Raw genomic sequence first — 17,734 nt, 5'->3', positions numbered from 1 at the left:
CAGACGCCATGCTGTTCCTCAGCAGTGGGTTGGCTACAGAAAAGTCCAGGGCTGAGGGTATTCTCATTAGCAAGGGGACTGTTAAGAGCTGTGCTGTGAGGGGTACGTTTGTCACACAGGTTCATATTTACTCTTACAGACTTACATGTTTCAGTCAGCTAGATGGCAATTTTTAATGATAGACTTCTTTTCTGTTCATATTCTTAATTTATTGCCGTAGATTTCAGCCTAAGGTGGATTCGAATGGAAGGAAAAGAAAAGTGAGGAGACAGTGAAGGAAAGGATGAAGCTAGGAAGGAGGGAGGGAAAGAAGGAGTTGGGGGGGGAAAGGAAAGAAAAAGACTATGTATGGTTATTTCTCTATAGGGCTGTGGTTATTTCTCTTCAGCCCTCTCCCACTGTTGCTAGGCAAATGACACATGCCCTTCTTCTGATTTTTCTCTTTAAAATTGCCTTTAAATGCCTGCTTACCCATTTTATTTTAAATATATATTTGGTACCCTAGTTTTTGAAAATAACAGTATCACAGATGCCCTGACCAATACTTCATCTAAGCTGTGGAGTCCTGTGAGCAAAAATTCTACTCTGTGAGCTACTGGCATTATAGTTGTGAGTGAGCGATCTGGCTAATGTGATTTGGCTCTGAGGCCATCCATCCTGAGCGAAGACAAAAATGTTTGAACTGGAGGCTAAAAAAACTGTGAGCTAGCTCATGCTAACTCAGCTTCAAGGGAACACTGGTCCTGACCTGGATGACCCAGGCTAGCCAAATCTGATCAGATCTCAGAAGCTAAGCAGGGTCAGCCCTGGCTAGTACTTGGATGGGAGACCCCCGCCGCCCCCCCCCGGCAAGGAAGTCCAGGGTTGCTACGCAGAGGCAGGTAATGGCAAAACCACCTCTGCTTATCTTTTCCTTGAAAACCCTACCTACTCGGTCTCTATAATCAGCTGCGACTTCACAGCTCTTTCCACCAGCCACTCATATCACAGATAGCCAGCCAGTGCAGTGTACAGCAAAGACGTTTGCAGAACTGGTTTAACTTCCAAGCTAGTCTGAGAGAGAGAGAGGGCGAGCACATGTTGGGACAAGAGGTAGCCGAGACCATTTCCACAGCAGCCCCATTGCGCGACTCCACATATATCCGTTCTCGTCCAAAGAGAACTTGTACTGGACCCAAAAATGACTTTTGAATGTTGACCATTCGGGATTCTTGTTGGTAGATCTGTGCCTGCTGTGACTGGCCAAAAGCCACATTGTAGTGGGTCAAAGGAGCTGTCATGGGAAACCCAAATCCCAAATAATAAAACTAAAAAGTGAGCCATTGTCAGTCTGTGATTTAAACCCTCAGTCCCCTGAAGCCAGAAGTCTGTTCCTTAGAGCTTTTCACCCTCTCCCCACCCTTTCTCTGAACTATGCAAATTGATTTAAACCGTCCAAGTCCGCACCTATTAGCCGCTCCAGCTAATTACCAGCTACAAAGGAAAAAGAAATTCGATCTTTCCTTTTATCCCAGACCTCCACTGACTCATTCTGCCTGGTTTTTATACAGAGATTAGAGAAATCCTTTCAGCTCCAGACCCGCCCTGCTCAGATCTTGGAACAGGCTGTGCTGTGACAATAAAACTGTTTGTTTCTCTGGGAGTTTAACACACATGCACCCTACAGTAGTTCATGGCTTTCAGAAAAAAAAGCAAGGCAGAAACTTCATTCACTTCTCTTTTTGCAATGTGGGAGGATCTCAAGTCTTTGAAACAAGGAAAGAATGGGAGGATTTGTTCAAAATTGTGTCCTTCATGACCCTTAGCTCGTCTGTAGGCTGCCTATGCTTGCTTACTTTGTTTGTACCCTGCTTTTCTCCTCAGTGCAGACTCAAAGCGGCTTGCCTAATTTGTATCTCCTCCATTTTATCCTCACAACAACCCTGCCAGGTAGGTCAGGCTGAGGGTGTGTGACTAGCCCAAGCAGTCACTCAGCAAGTTCCTTTGGCAAAGCGGGGATTTGAATCTGGATCTCCCAGATCCTAGTCCAGCAGTTTAACCACTGGCTGGGCAAATCTTTCACTGTGGTCCTGTGTACACTTACTGGAAAGACAGTGTCACTGAACTTGGTGAAATCACTTCCAAGTAAACCAGTGCAGTATCTGGCTGTTTGCCCATTCCCCTAAAATTTAGGAGCTTATTCAGAGGACAGGGGAAGGAAGAGAATACTCCTTGTTTTCCAGTCAAAGAAAATAACCATAATTAATAAAAATGAGCAGAAGAAACCTAAAATAATGAATAAGAGCTCCATGTTGTGGTTAGAGCTCTCTGATCTGCTGGTCGTTAGTTGAAAAGTTGGGTCCAGACCTTGTTCATTTCAGATCCATGTTGTGAAGAGACTCTTGTCTCCTTGGAGATAAGCAAGTCCCAGAAAGCAGGCAGACATTTGCATTTATTTATTTATTCCCACTCTCCACTCCTCGGCTGGGACTCAGAGACACCATTCTCCCCTCCTCCATTTTTTCACAACAGCAAACCTGTGAGGTAGGCCAGACTGAGAGTTCAGAATGGTTTACCCAACAGGTTTCCATGGTAGAAGTGGGGATTAAAACTTGTATCTTCCAAGTTCCTAGTCCAGCCCTCTGTCCACTGCACCATGCTGGCCGCACCTGGCCATCCGGGACCAGTATAGTAATGGACGGGGATCCTGTAATGATCCAATACCAAGGCCTTTATGACATGCTCTGGAACAGGCTTCCTTGGGAGGAGGTGGGCTTCCCTTCTTTGGAGGTTTTTAAACGGAGGCTAGATGGCCATCTGACAGCAATGCGGATCCTGTGAATTTGGGGGGAGGTATTTGTGAATTTCTTACACTGAGCAGGGGTTGGACTAGATGAGCCTGGAGGGCCCTTCCTTTTTAAAAAAAAATAGATTTATTAGGTTTTCAGGTAAAATAGGAATGGGGGGTAGAAGGGCCCTTCCAACTCTATAATTCTATGAACCAGCATAACGTAAAATGTTGAGCTAGGATCTGGGAGATCCAGGTTCAAATCCCTACTGGGTTATGAAGCTCACTGGGTGACCTTGGTCCAGTTGCAATCTCTCTCACTGCCTAAAATACTCGATATGGCAGCTGTGAGGATAATATAGGCAAGAGGAACAGGTCCATTGTATGGGAGTCCAAATTTACTAGATAGATAGTACTAGGTAGTCACCCCAGTGTGGTGTGGTGGTTAGAGTTTCAGACCAGCATTGGGAGACCCATGTTCAAATCATGATCCATCATGGAAGCTAGCTTGGTGATCTTTGCCTGGTCACATGTGCTCAGTGTAACCTACCTCACAAGGTTGTTAATGAGGATAAAATGGAAGAGATCGATGTAAACTGCTTTGGGTCCTTATAATAAACTTTTTCCAGGTTCTCCCAAGGCAGGATTTGAAACTAACAAAATGATAGTTGCTTTTAGTTTCCAAACTTTGGAGTCGTTTCAGGAAATTCTGACCATTGCTTGGGTCCTGGGACTGTTGGATAATAGTAGATAACAACTTTGTGTGTTGCATGATGTAATGTCTCGAGGGTAACATGCTTACCAGGGCAGTCAGAGTTCCTCATATCAATTGACCATTACCAAGATACACATGCTTTTAGCTATGTGTTGGATATATTTATGAAACCCCCGTTTACAATTTAGGGATGTATGTGTGTATCTTTGTTTTACTTTTTTTGTATTTGTGTGTGTGTGTGCGCACACACACACCTGGAAGTCATGGCAACCTCTGATGACTGACCCCTACTAGGGGCCTAGAGAATATTTAGGGAGGTGGCTGAATAAAGTCTGCCTCCACCACCCATCTGCTGGTATTCCAAGGAGGTCTCCCCTCCAAGGACTTGCCAGAGTTGACTCTGCTTAGCTTCTGAGATCTGACAAGATCAGGCTTGTCTGGGCTATCCAGGACAGGGCAGGTGTGTATTTTTGTTGATGTGTGAAACATCAGGTAGAAAGTGGTGGGAAAGAATTTAGAGTGAATGGGAAACATGGGACATGCATAGCTGGCTTCTCACACACGAGTCTTATGAGCAGTCTTTGTGCAGGAAGAACGAGCCTCTTCTCTGCAGCCTCCCTTCTGACCTGTCATTATAGGAAGCTTCCCTTTTTTACCTCTTCAGGATGTGCGACGCAGGGGAAGGGCTGTACACTTTCCAGACCCAGGAGGGGGAGCAGATCTACCAGCGAGTCCACAGTGCCACTTTGGCCATAGCTGAACAGCACAAGCGGGTTCTGCTGGAGATGGAGAAGAACGTGCGGGTGAGCTTCTACTTCCAGAGTGGTGGTGCGAGGTGTCTGTTTGTCTCCGTGGGTGGGGGAGGGTTATCTATTTTACCCCTACTTGCTGTGAAATCAAGTGCTGGAAACACCAGTCACTTACAAGGATTGAACCGTATACATTCATTGAGACAGATTAAAAGGGCCTTCCTTCCTTCCTTCCTTCCTTCCTTCCTTCCTTCCTTCCTTCCTTCCTTCCTTCCTTCCTTCCTTCCTTCCTTCCTTCCTTCCTTCCTTCCTTCCTTCCTTTCTTGCAGGACTTACATTGCCCAGGCTGTGCCTCTGAAGCATGCCCAGATTGCGTATCTCAACCAGTATTTCCTTTTATAAGAGGAGCCCTGCTAAATATGACCAGTTGTTCATCTAGTCCAGCATCCTGTCTCAACCACTGGAAGGCCAACAACAGGGCATAGAGGCCAAGACCTTCCCTGGATATTGCCTCCTTGGACTAGTATTCAGACGTTTACAGCCTCTGAATGCGGAGGTTCCCCTTAGTTTCCATGGCTAGTAGCCTCTTCCCCAGGGTTACCAGATTCTTCTCTTTTAAGACGAAAAACAATCAAGAATCATGCAGTAACTTTAAAGGCTCAGAAGGTTTTATTCTAGTGCAAGTTCCACAGACCAGAGCATGACATCATCAGATGCATGTAGTGGGCCTTTGCTAGGCTGAAAGAAAGAGACATATATCCACACAAGTACATAAGCACAATCCACGTGGTTATGAAGGGGGAAAGCAATGAGTGGTGAGGGGAGAAGAAGAGCAGAGAGACGAGACTTTCACTCCCCAGATAGTCAATCCAGGTGACAGTGGGGAGCCGGTTCGTGTGTCGGTGCGGAATCCAATTTCTTTTGGTAGACCAATCACAGCCCTTCCTATAATTTTCTCTGTATTTGCAAGGGAGGAATTGAGCAGTTCTAACATTCTTTCCTCTCTTCCAGCTGTTGAACAAGGGCACAGAACACTACTCCTACCCATGTACACCTACGACCATGTTACCACGCAGTGCCTACTGGCACCACATCACCGGTTCTCAGAACATTGCGGAATCCTCCAATTACGGAGGTGAGTTTCTCTTCAGTTAGGCAGAATCTGGACTTTCCCCAGAATTAGTCACGTTCTTTCCTCCTCTTAACTAGCACATATGTGTGTAGTGTTTTTTTAAATTTTACAATTGTGTAAGCCAGATATGAGCACGGTGCATCTCTTCCCTTTCTCAGCCTAGCCATTGACTGCCACAAGGTACCTGCATGGTAGGATTGCCAGCCTCTAAGTGGTAGATGGAGAACTGGTTTGGTGTAGCGATTAGGAGAGGCAGACTCTAATCTGGGAGAACAGGGTTTGATTCCCCACTCTTCCACATGCAGCTGCTGGGTGACCTTGAATCAGTTACAGTTCTCTCAGAACTGCACTCTCAGAGCTCTCTCAGCCCCATCTACCTCTCAAGGTGTCTTTTGTGGGGAGAGGAAGGGAAAGAAGACTATAAGATGCTCTGAGACTCTAAGTGAAGGACGCAGTATAAATCCAATCTCTTCCTTTTCCTCCCTCCTCTTCGTCTCCTTTGCAGAATTGCTCTGATCTCATGGCTACAGAGGTCAGTTCCGCTGTAGAAAATGGCTGCTTTGGAAGGTGAACACAATGGCATTATACCCTGCTGAGGTCTCTCCCCAAACCCAGGTTCCTCCCACAAAATAACCAGGAATTTCCTGACCCAGAATTGGCATTCTACTCCATGGGATCACCTGACAGCCCTCCCCCCTTTAGTCTATTTTTGTTTTCAGCTCCAAAAATTCTTGGGGTGGACAGTATTGGATTGCAGGTGATATTTGGGGATCTATATTCAGATTTTGTAATGCAGTTGTTAATTTTAATAACCTTAGTTTTAAATTATTTCTATTTAGTTTTGTTTCTTAATAATAAAGAAATGAATCAGATTGTTAGCAGGCAAAGCTAGAACTTGGGATCATGAAATTGACTACTTGTGAGTTTAGGACAGATGGCTGTAGATGATGCGTAAGGAATTTGCTGCCAGAAGATATAGTATGATTGGTGCTGGTTTAGATAGCTTTGGTGAGGGAGATTAGACTAATGCATGGAGGACAAATCTCTTATCAGTTGCTGACCATAATTGCTACATGAATCCTCCATGTTTGGAGGCAGACCTCTGAATACCAGTTGCCAAGGTAGCCAGAAATGGCTCCACCTGTAACTTCCTGGCTGGCCACAATTGGAAACAGGATACTGGAGTAACTGAACTTGTGGTCTGATCCAGCAGGGCTCTCTTTTTGGTTCTTATACTCAAATCCAACCTGAATCAAAAGCTCAGTCTTGCCTGCTTTATGTTAGTAGACGAACATGGATAAAGGAAGCGGACCGTATATCCCCTAGTTTCATGCCACATTGTGATGCTACCATGCACATCCAACCATTATTAAACATTTTATTGATCCGTTAATACTTAATGGATACAATCTAACTAAAGTAAAGTGCTTTTTAAAAGTCTCCTTGATTTCAACAGGCAAGCTAAGTATGCCCTTTAATCCCTTCCATGGAAACCAGCGTGACTTCAGAGTGCTTAACTGTCAGATGAATGGAGTCTGCCTTCATATTGCTTCATTTAGATCGTAAATAATAATAGCGATAATAAAAGGAATCCATTACTGCCAGTGTTTAAATCTGTTACAATATGTAGCGACAGTCTAGTTATTCGGGATGTGCCTCATATCCTTTGGCTGCATCCTGGCATCATGACAGACATCTTTGGATGGCTGTGCTTGGAGAAATGTGCACGAAAGCTTCCTGGCACCTCAGTATCCAGCAACCAGGCATGCTGTCCTGAACCCAGAAGCCTCATTTGGCAAAAGAAAAATATATAATAAAAAATAAATAAAAATTCAGCCCCCACCCCAATTTGACTATCATGGCTAACCAGTTATCTATCCTCTATACATTTGTCCACCTCCCCTTTAAATCCAGTGACCATTCCTACATCCTATTGTGGTGAGTTCCCCAGGGCAACCATCCATTGTGTGAAAGAGTACTTCCTTTATGTTTGTCTTTGAATCTACTGCTGAGCAGTTTTCGAAAATGACTCGGACATCTAGTGGCAGGAGAGAAGGAGGGTAGTTTCTCTCTCCACATGATGCCTAATTTTGGAGACCCTCTGGCCCATCCGCTTTTATTGAGAAAACCTCTCCTCTTGTGAATGTATCTGATCCCCCTTAACACTGATGTGTCTCTCCAAATAGAAACCGGTTCTGCTGTCTGGTCCACAGGCGATGCCTACTCGGGGCCCCAAGCCAGCTCAGAGACCGACCTCCTGAACCGATTCATCTTACTGAAGCCAAACGTTCCCCAAAGCAGCAAGAAGGAGAGCAAAGAAGCCAGTTCTGCTTCACACTGACATGGCCCTGGATGGGAGAGGTCAGGCTGTCAGCTCCACTGAAGAGGGGAGTGGGCTCCGCACCGAAGACTTAAAAAAAAAAAATTCCAGTGCCTGCTCCCCTCCTTTTATGAGGGGGCTGTGGTATGGGGACAGCTGGGTTTTTTTGCTGCAGGAGAAGGGGGGGGGCAGAATTTGCACAGAAGTAGTTCTGTGGAGAACGTTCCGAATTCAGGAGTCGGGCCTGCAATGTCTGCCCAGCAGGCCAAATGTTGCCAGGCCCAGCGTTAGGGTGAGAACATGGAGGACGGCTATCTATTGTCAAAACAATTTTAAATATATACTATGGCTTATGCATATTCTATATATCCATAGGGGTTTTTTTCTCACACACAAATGCACACTTCGTAGCCACGAAGGTGAGATTTTAAACCATCGGCGGGTGGGTTGGGATTTTTCTTTTCCCTTTCATAGGGACTGCAACTACAGACCAAAGGGGAGAAGTTTTAGTCTTGTGGGAAAGAGAGCTTCCCGAATTGGAGCTAGGGAGCAGAAAGACTGGGTTCTCTAAAAGGAGAAAGACGGCGTCATTTCTGATGGCCTGCGAGGATGAGGAAGCCATGTCACTGGCAGAGGCCTACAGAAGAGAAAAAGTCTTGCCACAGAACAGCGAGGGCTTCTTCGGTGGAACACTCACCTCTGACATCACCCAGGCCTTGAGGTGGTCAAAAACGAAACTGAGACGAGCAGACCTGCCCTTGCCACAGTCCTATGGGTGAAAACAAACATGTTTGGCCCTGAAATATTTGCCGGAGAACTTTGCAAGTTCAGACTCAGAGTGAAGTTTGTGCTACTCTGAAACATTAAAAACCTGCTCTTGGGCACATGCAAACACACAGTAGACTTTTGTGATGTCTCAGGAGAAAGTGGTTTTTCTTTCCGGGCTCTGACCTCTGCACAAGTTTCCTTCCCTCTGGCCTTCTGCAGGGGTGCCTGCTGTCTCAGCATGGGGCCGCCAGCTCAGGACAGGCAGTGAGGGTGTTTCACTGGAGGGTGGCATGTATTGGCCACCCCTTGTGGGTATTTTATTAACCAATTGCTAACTGCAAAGGTGGGCTCACCTTCCCCTTCCACGTTTGGGTGCTATAGGAAAAAAAAATATGCACATAGGCCACCTGAATGAGGCCGATTCCGCACGGATATTGTGTGTGTGGCAATCCCAGCTGAGGTGACCTTGTTTTAATGGTGGCTGGTGAAAAGGGAGCTCTCCCTGAATTTCCTAGGAGAAGCTTCCTCTGCCTCAATCCCACCCAACAAGGCAAAGCTCAAGCTTGCTTTCTGTGGTCTGCACCATTGCCCTGTCTTTTCTATACCTCCAACAGGCCTGCCAAACTCCGTCCCCGAATGTTCTTCATGCTGCAGAAGTTAGTTTGAACCTTCCTTTGACTGGCTGGAGACAATCAGTTGCTCACCCTGGGGGTGGGGGGGTGGGGAAGGGGTGCTTTTTCTTTTCCCAGACTCCACTCCCTCAACCCAATTTCAGTAATTGCTGCTTTCCCTTTCTGGAATATCCCAGCCTGCAGTGAAGACAGTCAGCTATCCAGTCGCCAGCTTCTTTTAAAGTTGGAAACAGAGCCTTAACTCCAGCACCTCTAACAGGGGCTTAACTTGCAGGCCCTAACAGATGGTCATGCTTCTCTCCTGATGCCTGCAGACCAAGCCACTCTTGAAGCTGCAGGAGCAGGCTGAATTAGATTTTTGGTGGTCAGTTGGCAACCTGGTTTTCTAATCCCTCTTCAGTCCTTCCTCTCCAGAGGCCAGTGTCAATTCCAGCAAAGATTTCAGCCCAATTTCCTTTGCTTCTGTCCTCTGCATTTTCTCCCATCCCTTAGCTAGCTAGTAAAGAAGAAAGAGTGAAACACTTTTCACGTTGTGGTTGGCTTTTTCCTATGCTGACATTTAAAATACACACAAACACACACACACTCAAAAAAGCAATTGATTTTTCTAGTTTTACTATTTATTGAATACCTTTTAGAAGGGCTATCTTTTTATTGTAGTACAAAACTTGGTATTGTGTTCTTTTTGTTTTGTTTTTGTGTTTTTTAAAAAAAACAAAATGCTGGAGGTACTTAACTTATACTATCTTGTGGTCTGTCACGTGTAAATAACTGTGTTTTTTGGATCCTGTGTCTACGTGAGGAGAAAGGAAAGAAACTTCTTAGCAGATCTGAAAAAAAAATCCAAAAAAGCAAAAGGGGGGGGGGGGACCAGCAACTGTCCAAGCTGCCTTTGTTCCAACTTCAAACATTTTTAATGCCAAAATCTTGAGGGAGGAGAGATCCACCAAACAGCCCTGCATAGGTTTGCTTGTAATGTTTGTTGAGAATTGGCATATGTAGCTGCCGAAGTGCTCGTATGTGGCTGCTGAAGGAGCTGTCCATTTTTTCTCTCAAACTATTCATTTTATACCCTCTTTTTTTTCTCCAGTGGGGGACCCAAAGTAGCTTACAACAGTCTCCCTTTCTCCATTTTATCTACACAACAACCTCTGTTAGCCTCTGTGTGAGTGTGTCTGTGTGTGTGAGAGACAGAGTGAGAGAGAGAGAGAGACTGGTCTGAGGTAACCCTGCAAGCTTCTACAGCAGAATGAGGTCTTCTAGATCCCAGTCTAACTCTCTCAACCACAACACTACCTTCTTCACGGCATCCCTCCTGCTGGCTCTTCAACCATCAGGGGCAACCACGCACCCCTTTCTTGTTGCTCTGCCACATTTTCAGAACATGAAGCTCCTGGGGAGGTTAGCTAGAGTTGGAGAGTGATCTGTGAAAATCCTTGGGAACTGAGAGTGAGTAGGTAGTGGGGAGTAAGTAACTTCGAGAGGGTGTAAGTAACTTTGGCCAAAGCCCATCCTAGGGGGGTCACTCCCAGTTTCCTTTCTGATTTCGTACATGCTCCGTGCTCTCTTTTTGTACCTGCACCCTTAGTGGTAGGCTCATATTCCTTAGCCCAGACCTGCTTCTGGGAAAGAAGGCTATTGTGTTCCTTAGCACAAGGGGCAAAGTGCTCCTGTACCACCTCTGAGATTGCAGAGCCTTCATTTTTCTCATAAGAATCCAGCTCTACAAAGATAGAATTTATTATAGAAGTGGCCAAGTGGCTACCAGCCTCCAGGTGGGACCTGGTGTTCTCCTGGAATTACAGCTGATCACCAGACTAAAGAGATCAGTTCCCCTGGAAAAGAAGAAGAGTTCTGGGCAGCAGATTCTATGGCGTTCCTACTGGGCTCCCTCTCATCCCCAAATGTCACCCTCCCTAGGCACTGCCTCCAAATTTCCAGGCATTTTCCAAGATGGAGTTGACAGCCCTAACGGTGGTGGTTTTGTTGTTGAATTATTTTCCTTTCTATGTAGAACATCTCTCTTCAGGTAGAAAAGTAGCATGGCAAGGAGACAAGGCCAGCTCTCTCCTTCCCTCCTAGGCTGATATGTTTGCAGGAAGTTTACATTTGTGGTATTAAAAATGCTATACCCAGATTGTACACATGACTCTGGTCTAAACTGGGGCATTCCATGCTTTCTCTCCCCACTTTCTCATCCCCATGTTGGGTGCAGGGTCCCATCTCATACATGTGGGGCTGTCACTGAAGTGTGTGAGTGTGAGAAAAGGCTTGTGCACACAAGGCTGGGTTCTGGTTGCTATCTGGATTGTTGTTGTTCAGAATATTTAATGTCATGTCATTCCAATAGCTGGTCCCAAAACGAGGCAGTCATTTATGGAGGAATACTTGAAATCACGCCAAAGGGAGTCCATTTCATTATTGAATTTATTATATTGATTGTTTGCCAGGAAGTCGGAGAAAACCATTTTCTGATGTACATTTCTCTACTTTTGTGGAAGTGGGGGAGGGATGTATCTGGATTTTATGGCAAATTCTTCACAGAAAAGAATTCTGCATCTGGAATCTGAAAGCATAAATGTGCATCTTTTTGCTTTGAATTGTGTGATTGGTTCTGTCTTATGACCTGTGGGGAGGAAAAAAGACCAGCAGGGCCTCAAGGCTTCCTCCATGATTCTGGAATTCCTGCTGATCCCCTTGGGCTGCCAGGGAGCTCATCAGATGATAGTTGGGCTGTTTTGAAAGGGAAATTGAGGCCTTGCACTATCTGTGTGCTTGGGGAGGGAGCACCACACAGGACTCTCCTCTCAAGTTGAAAGACGGTGCCATTTGAGGGGTTTTTGGTCGCACTTGGTTAAGGTGCTGCTTCATAGGGCCCTGCTTGCCAGCTGATAATTCACTCCTCTGGCTTCCAGTTTTCCCAGGTGCCTGTGGACCTTTTGGGGCACTTGATAGTTGACGGATTGTGGGTGTGGACCTCCAACAACTGCCTGTGCTTGGCACCCTTAGGAGCTAGCCACAGTGGGAGATACCCAGTGTCTCCTCTAGGTTAACACTCGGGGGGGGGGGGAGGTGTTGGCCATTGTGTGGCACAGAGTGTTGGACTGTATGGGCCATTGGCCTGATCCAATATGGCTTCTCTTATGTTCTTTTGAACACTCAATGTTGCTTTATAGCAGGCCAGATCCTTGATCTCTCCAAATCTATTCTGACCAGCTGTGGCTCTCCAAGGTGTTGGGTGGAGGTCTTTCACATTGCCTCCAACCTTATCCGTTTAATTGGAAATGCTGAGGGTTGAGCCTGGGACCATCTGCTGGCCAAGCAGATGCTCTTCCATTGAGCATCAAGACCGGAAGAGGTCATTCTTAGGACATTCTGTGCCAAAAACCTTCTTGTCAGATGAACCACCCGAGAATTTGGGGGCTCTTTGACATGGAAGGGGTTCCCCACAACTTCTCTTGGCAGCTCCTTCCATTGCTGAGCTGCTCTGATAGCAAAGGTCTTTAAAAGGCACCCTAGAAGAACTGTGAAAACTCTGCTGTCCTACATTGCTGTCTGCTGTGACCATACCCCTTAGGGTCCCACCTCTGCTTCTTTCCAGTGACTGCAGTTCTGCTAAGCAGACCAGAAAGGGGCAGCAGGGCCCAATCTGGCTGATGAGGCTCTTCCTCAAAGCTTTCAGAGAGGCAGCCACAAGGTCCTCTTGGCCTAGGGAAATGCTTTCTGGTGGTTGGACCCCCTCTCCCTAGCACCATCTTCGGCATTTTTTTTCAAAGTGTGCTTCTGGCTGGGCTCCTAATCCATGTTAGAATCTTCAAGGACTGTGTCTGGGAGCGGGGCGATCCCACAATGCAACATGGCCCTAGAGATGTAATTGAAGTTGGAACAAGGAAAAGCTCGGATAGGGAACGGCAACTGGGCTGGCCCTGGATTATATGAAGCACAGACAAGCTTGAATGACGACAAAGAGGAGCTCATAAAGGGTTTGCCAAAAAATGTTTTTGGGTTTTTCTTTTTTTAATGGAACTGCTCAGTCAATAAAGAAACATTACTCACTATCCCAGTCCGGTTTTGTGTTTTAAAATCCAGGGGTAATGAAATACGGCTAACAAAACACAAGGCACAACAGTCTCCAAACTAGACAAGAACAATGAAAAGACCATGCAATTCAGAACATATATATAAGTATATTACGGTGCAGAACAGTAAAACAATATAAAATACAGTCCATGAATGGTGAAAAACCTTTTCAGTCCCAAAACAGGTGTTCTAACAAATATAGTCCCATAGAGAGTGCTTTTCTCCTTTCTTCCATTAGCCAATGGGACTTCTCTTGAACAAGAGACAAGCTTCCAAATAGGAGAGAAGGATCCCGGAGCCGACTTGCTATTTGAATATAAGCAGTTTTGTGTCTTCCTCAAGAGCTCTGTCCTTTCTCAATTAGTGTCTCACCCAAGTTTCTTTCAAATGGAACACTGTAGCCTCCAGCAACCACAGAGCATAAGCTTCACCAGTATCCTTGGGCTATTCTACAAATTAATGGACTGTACTTTATATTGGAAAATATACATATATATATATATATGAAATATAGGGCAATATCCGCCCTTTTGTAGCTATCAGATTTTATTCCCACCCTAGAGCTCAAGGGAGCATACATAGTTCTTCCTTCTTCTAGTTTATTCTTACAATAACCCTGTGAAGTATGTTAAGTGAACAGCAGTTAACTGAAGGTCACACACAAAGTGCTTGCTTTGAAAACCTAGAGCAGAGGTTTTGCAGGAGCAAAATCCCAAGCCTAGAGCTTTATTCCATGCTTTTTCTGTGCTCCCGCACCTTCAACCAGTTCTCAGAGGGCCGTGTGATCTAAAGACCAGCCGGCAGTATCTTCCAGCAGAAGGGCAGCCCTGCAAGTATTACAGATAGTCACGCTGGGGCTTTTGTTTTAAAGGAAGACAGCTTGTCGGCGCTAATCGGCAAACATTCATCTGCTAAAATTAGAAAAGGGACTCAGGAGGCACAAAGGAAAAAGCCTCCTACCATTTCAGGGATAGCAAACCACTGATCCAATCTTGGAAAGTAAGCAGGGTCAGTTTGGATGGGAGATCCCCAAGGAAGTTCATGGTTGCTTTGCAGAGGCAGGCAATGGTAAAGCACCTCTGAGCATCTCTTGCCCTGAAAACCCCACGAGGGGATTGCTATAAATCAGCCGTGATTTTATTTGATGGCACTTCCACCACCACATGAAAATACAAGCTGTCCTCTTCTTAACTGGGGACACTGTGTGCCAGCTGAAAGTAGCTTTTGGGTGGTGGGGGGATATTTTTGTATTTGTGTGTGCACTTGGAAGTCCTGGCGACCTCTGGTGACTGAACCCTACTGGAGGATGTTCAGAAGAGGCTGAATAAAACCTGCCCCTGCCTCGCAACTGCTGGTATTCCAAGGTCTCCCATCCATGTACTTACCAGGGTCAGCCCTGTTTGGCTTCAGGGTCCATCTGAAAACAGCTTTGATTCAGTAAGAGCCCAATGGCTGGCGAACTGCAGGCCAGCACGGTATACTGACTTTCCAACTCACCTTGTCAGTCCTGCAAGCAGCATCTTCCTCCTTGCGAGAAGCTTCTTGGAGGATGCTGCATATTGTCTAGGGAAGGCTGTGCTCATTCCCAGAAAATCCCAGCGTGGAGGAACCAGAGCCCTGCCAGTTAACAGGGTCCCAACAGACCTCATCGATATAGAGTACCACGTCGTTCCCATTAGGGCCACAGCACAGTGGGTGGGTGAGTGCATGCATACACGTGCTTTGCACTGAACACAGAGTTCCTAACAACCACCACAATAAAAGGGCACAAGACCAGCCTCTTGAGGAAAAGCAACACACTTAATTTTTAATGGCCAGACGAACAAATCCTCATGCTTGTGATCAACAGCTCCCTTTGGGGAGCACTGAAGGCTGGTTGTTGGAGGATTGACACACAGAAGTCAAAGCAAATGGGAGTCAGTGCACAAGAACCAGGTCCATCGACTGCCTCAATGGAATCTTGATTTGTACTGCCTCCATTTACTTAAAGGTGTGTCATTCTGAATCTTATTTGAGAATTTCTATTCCACCTTAGGGAACTGGACAAATCCATGGCTCTATGGCCATTATTTGATGGCTACTGGGATATTCCATGTCATGTGTGGAAGCTACCACAGAGGAAGGCTTTGGCCTCCGTGCAGAGTTTGTAGGCATTCTGGGGAAACACCATGTTGGAAAAAGAAAGCACTGTTCTGGTGTCGCAGGGCTGCTCTCGTGTCCCTACCTAAATTTCAAAACAGCTGAAGATAAAAACAGAAATGCAATTGGTCTTAGAAACTAAAAATAACCCATGTGCCCAGCCAAAACAGCTCGCAATCTAGATGCATTTGTGAGAGAAAAACCTGTGGGAAAGGACACCTTTGCAAGCCATAAAAGCAAGCTAGGAACAAAGATATTTTTAGCATTTTTGGTAGCACACACCACAGAACTGGGAACACCACCAAAATGACATGTGCCTACTTTGTTGTATGAGGAGACTGGATTTATACCCCACCTTTCACTCAAGAGTGGCTTACAAATCTTTCCGTTCTTCTCCCACAACAGACACCCTGTGAAGCAGGGTGGGGCTGCGAGTGCTCTGAGAGAACTTGCGGCTGGCCCAAAGTCACCTGGCAGCTGCATGTGGAGGGGTGGGGAATCAAACCTGGTTCTCCCAGATCAGTCCGTGCTCTTAACCACTGCACCAAACTGGTCCTCTTGTATCTGAGGTAGTTTGGTGTAGTGGTTAAGTGTACAGACTCTTTATCTGGGAGAACCAGGTTTGATTCCCCACTCTTCCACTTTCACCTGCTGGAATGGCCTTGGGTCAACCATAGTTCTGGCAGAGGTTGTCCTTGAAAGGGCAGCTGCTGTGAGAGTCCTCTCAGCCTCACCCACCTCACAGGGTGTCTGTGGGGGAGGAAGATAAAGGAGCTGCTCTGAGGCTCTTAGTGGAGGGCAGAATATAAATCTAATGTCATCGTCTTCTTCTATCTGGCTGCCCTGTCCGTGGGCCCTTTCAGAAAATCAGTCCTTTGAGGATGTGGCTTCCAGGCTGTGAAGGGCCCTTACAGGGGATCAACCAGGACCTTGAATTGCCCCAGGAAGTCAGTAAAGCTGTTTTGAAAGAGGCTTAATATGTATATCACCCAATGCCAATGAACAGGCATGCGACTTGACTACTGGAGGACTGGTAGCTAATATTCCAACCCCTGCTGAATGGCTCTGTGCTTGAAGCAATATGTGGAATATAGTTCTCTCTGTTGGCCCCTTCGCAGATGCTCATCAACAAATGATGAACACGGACACGGGAAGCAGCCCTCTTTAAACCAAACTCAAGCCTTAGGGCAAACTGAAGGTCTCTCCTTTCCTGCAGTCTGGCTGCTAGCTGGGCCAAGCTTAACCTAAGTTTGATGCTCATGGGAGGGGTGGGGTGAAAACTTATTTGCGCAATGCTGCCTGTGCCTAGCAGCAGACACCGAATGTGTGCAACCTTAGTATATCAGTGAAACCCACCTAAGCTGCAGATCGCTGACATGCCAACAGCATGCAAGTAAGCCACTGAGGATTCAGTTAAGACCAGACGGTGGTATGTGGCTAGCTTCAGGGGTATATTCTTCGGTCTTGCCAGCAGCATACTTAACTTGGAGCATGGACTGCAGCAGGAGTTCCTTGTCACGGTACGCTGGAAACACTCTCGGCATGGAGTAGCTGCAAGCTATTGCTGAGGGAACCATTTCAATGTTCTGTTTTACACAAACTCTTCTAAGCAATTTTTAGGCCTGTCGGCATCCGGGAATAGAGGAAATCACACATTCACAAAGAGGGTTGGGCCCTCCTCGTTAATGAGGAGCCATTAGTGGGCTAATTAGTGGCATTAGTGGATGCCAGCAGGGGTGGAATTTTAGCAGGAGCTCCTTTGCATATTAGGCCACACACCCCTGATGTAGCCAATCCTCCAAGAGCTTACAAAAAAGAGCCTTGTAAGCTCTTGGAGGACTGGCTACATCAGGGGTGTGTGGCCTAATATGCAAAGGAGCTCCTGCCAGAATTCCATCCCTGGACACCAGGAAAAGAACTGGAAGCAAAGAGAATCTAATATCTTAACAGGCACCTCCAGCAATGATTTTCATAGTCAGGGAAGAAAAACAGCTTGCAAGGTGACTCGTTCTCATCCTTTTCCAAGATGCTAATGGTGTAGAAGAAGAAGATATTGGATTTATATCTCGCCCTCCACTCCGAAGAGTCTCAGAGCGGCTCACAATCTCCTTTGCCTTCCTTCCCCACAACAGACACCCTGTGAGGTGGGTGGGGCTGGAGAGGACTCTCCCAGCAGCTGCCCTTTCAAGGACAACCTCTGCCAGAGCTATGGCTGACCCAAGGCCATGCTAGCAGGTGCAAGTGGAGGAGTGGAGAATCAAACCCGGTTCTCCCAGGTAAGGGTCCACGCACTTAACCACTACACCAAACTGGTGTACACATTGGATCTATCGGGGAGAGCAAAAATCAGAAATTCTCATTCTAAAAAATTTTCTATAAAATGGAGCCTGCGCATAATTTTTTGTTGTTGGGATGAAGAGGTAAAACTCCAT

At 46.2% G+C, this 17,734-nt stretch overlaps 1 protein-coding gene across 2 annotated transcripts in view; it reads left to right on the top strand.

The window, feature by feature from the left end:
• Positions 1-8,579, top strand: part of DOK4 (docking protein 4) — a 62,597-nt gene extending 54,018 nt beyond the window's left edge. For both annotated transcript variants that reach the window (XM_060254295.1, XM_060254296.1), the window contains 3 exons: positions 4,147-4,285; positions 5,243-5,366; positions 7,550-8,579. In XM_060254295.1, the coding sequence (XP_060110278.1) occupies positions 4,147-4,285; positions 5,243-5,366; positions 7,550-7,704 (418 nt within the window). In that variant the 3' untranslated portion in view covers positions 7,705-8,579. The remainder of the gene's footprint in view (positions 1-4,146; positions 4,286-5,242; positions 5,367-7,549) is intronic.
• The last annotated feature ends 9,155 nt before the right edge of the window (positions 8,580-17,734 follow it).

Source organism: Heteronotia binoei, chromosome 14, assembly GCF_032191835.1.
Source record: "Heteronotia binoei isolate CCM8104 ecotype False Entrance Well chromosome 14, APGP_CSIRO_Hbin_v1, whole genome shotgun sequence".
Classification (NCBI taxonomy): Eukaryota; Metazoa; Chordata; class Lepidosauria; order Squamata; family Gekkonidae; genus Heteronotia; species Heteronotia binoei.
This window is presented reverse-complemented; position numbering and strand designations above follow the sequence as displayed.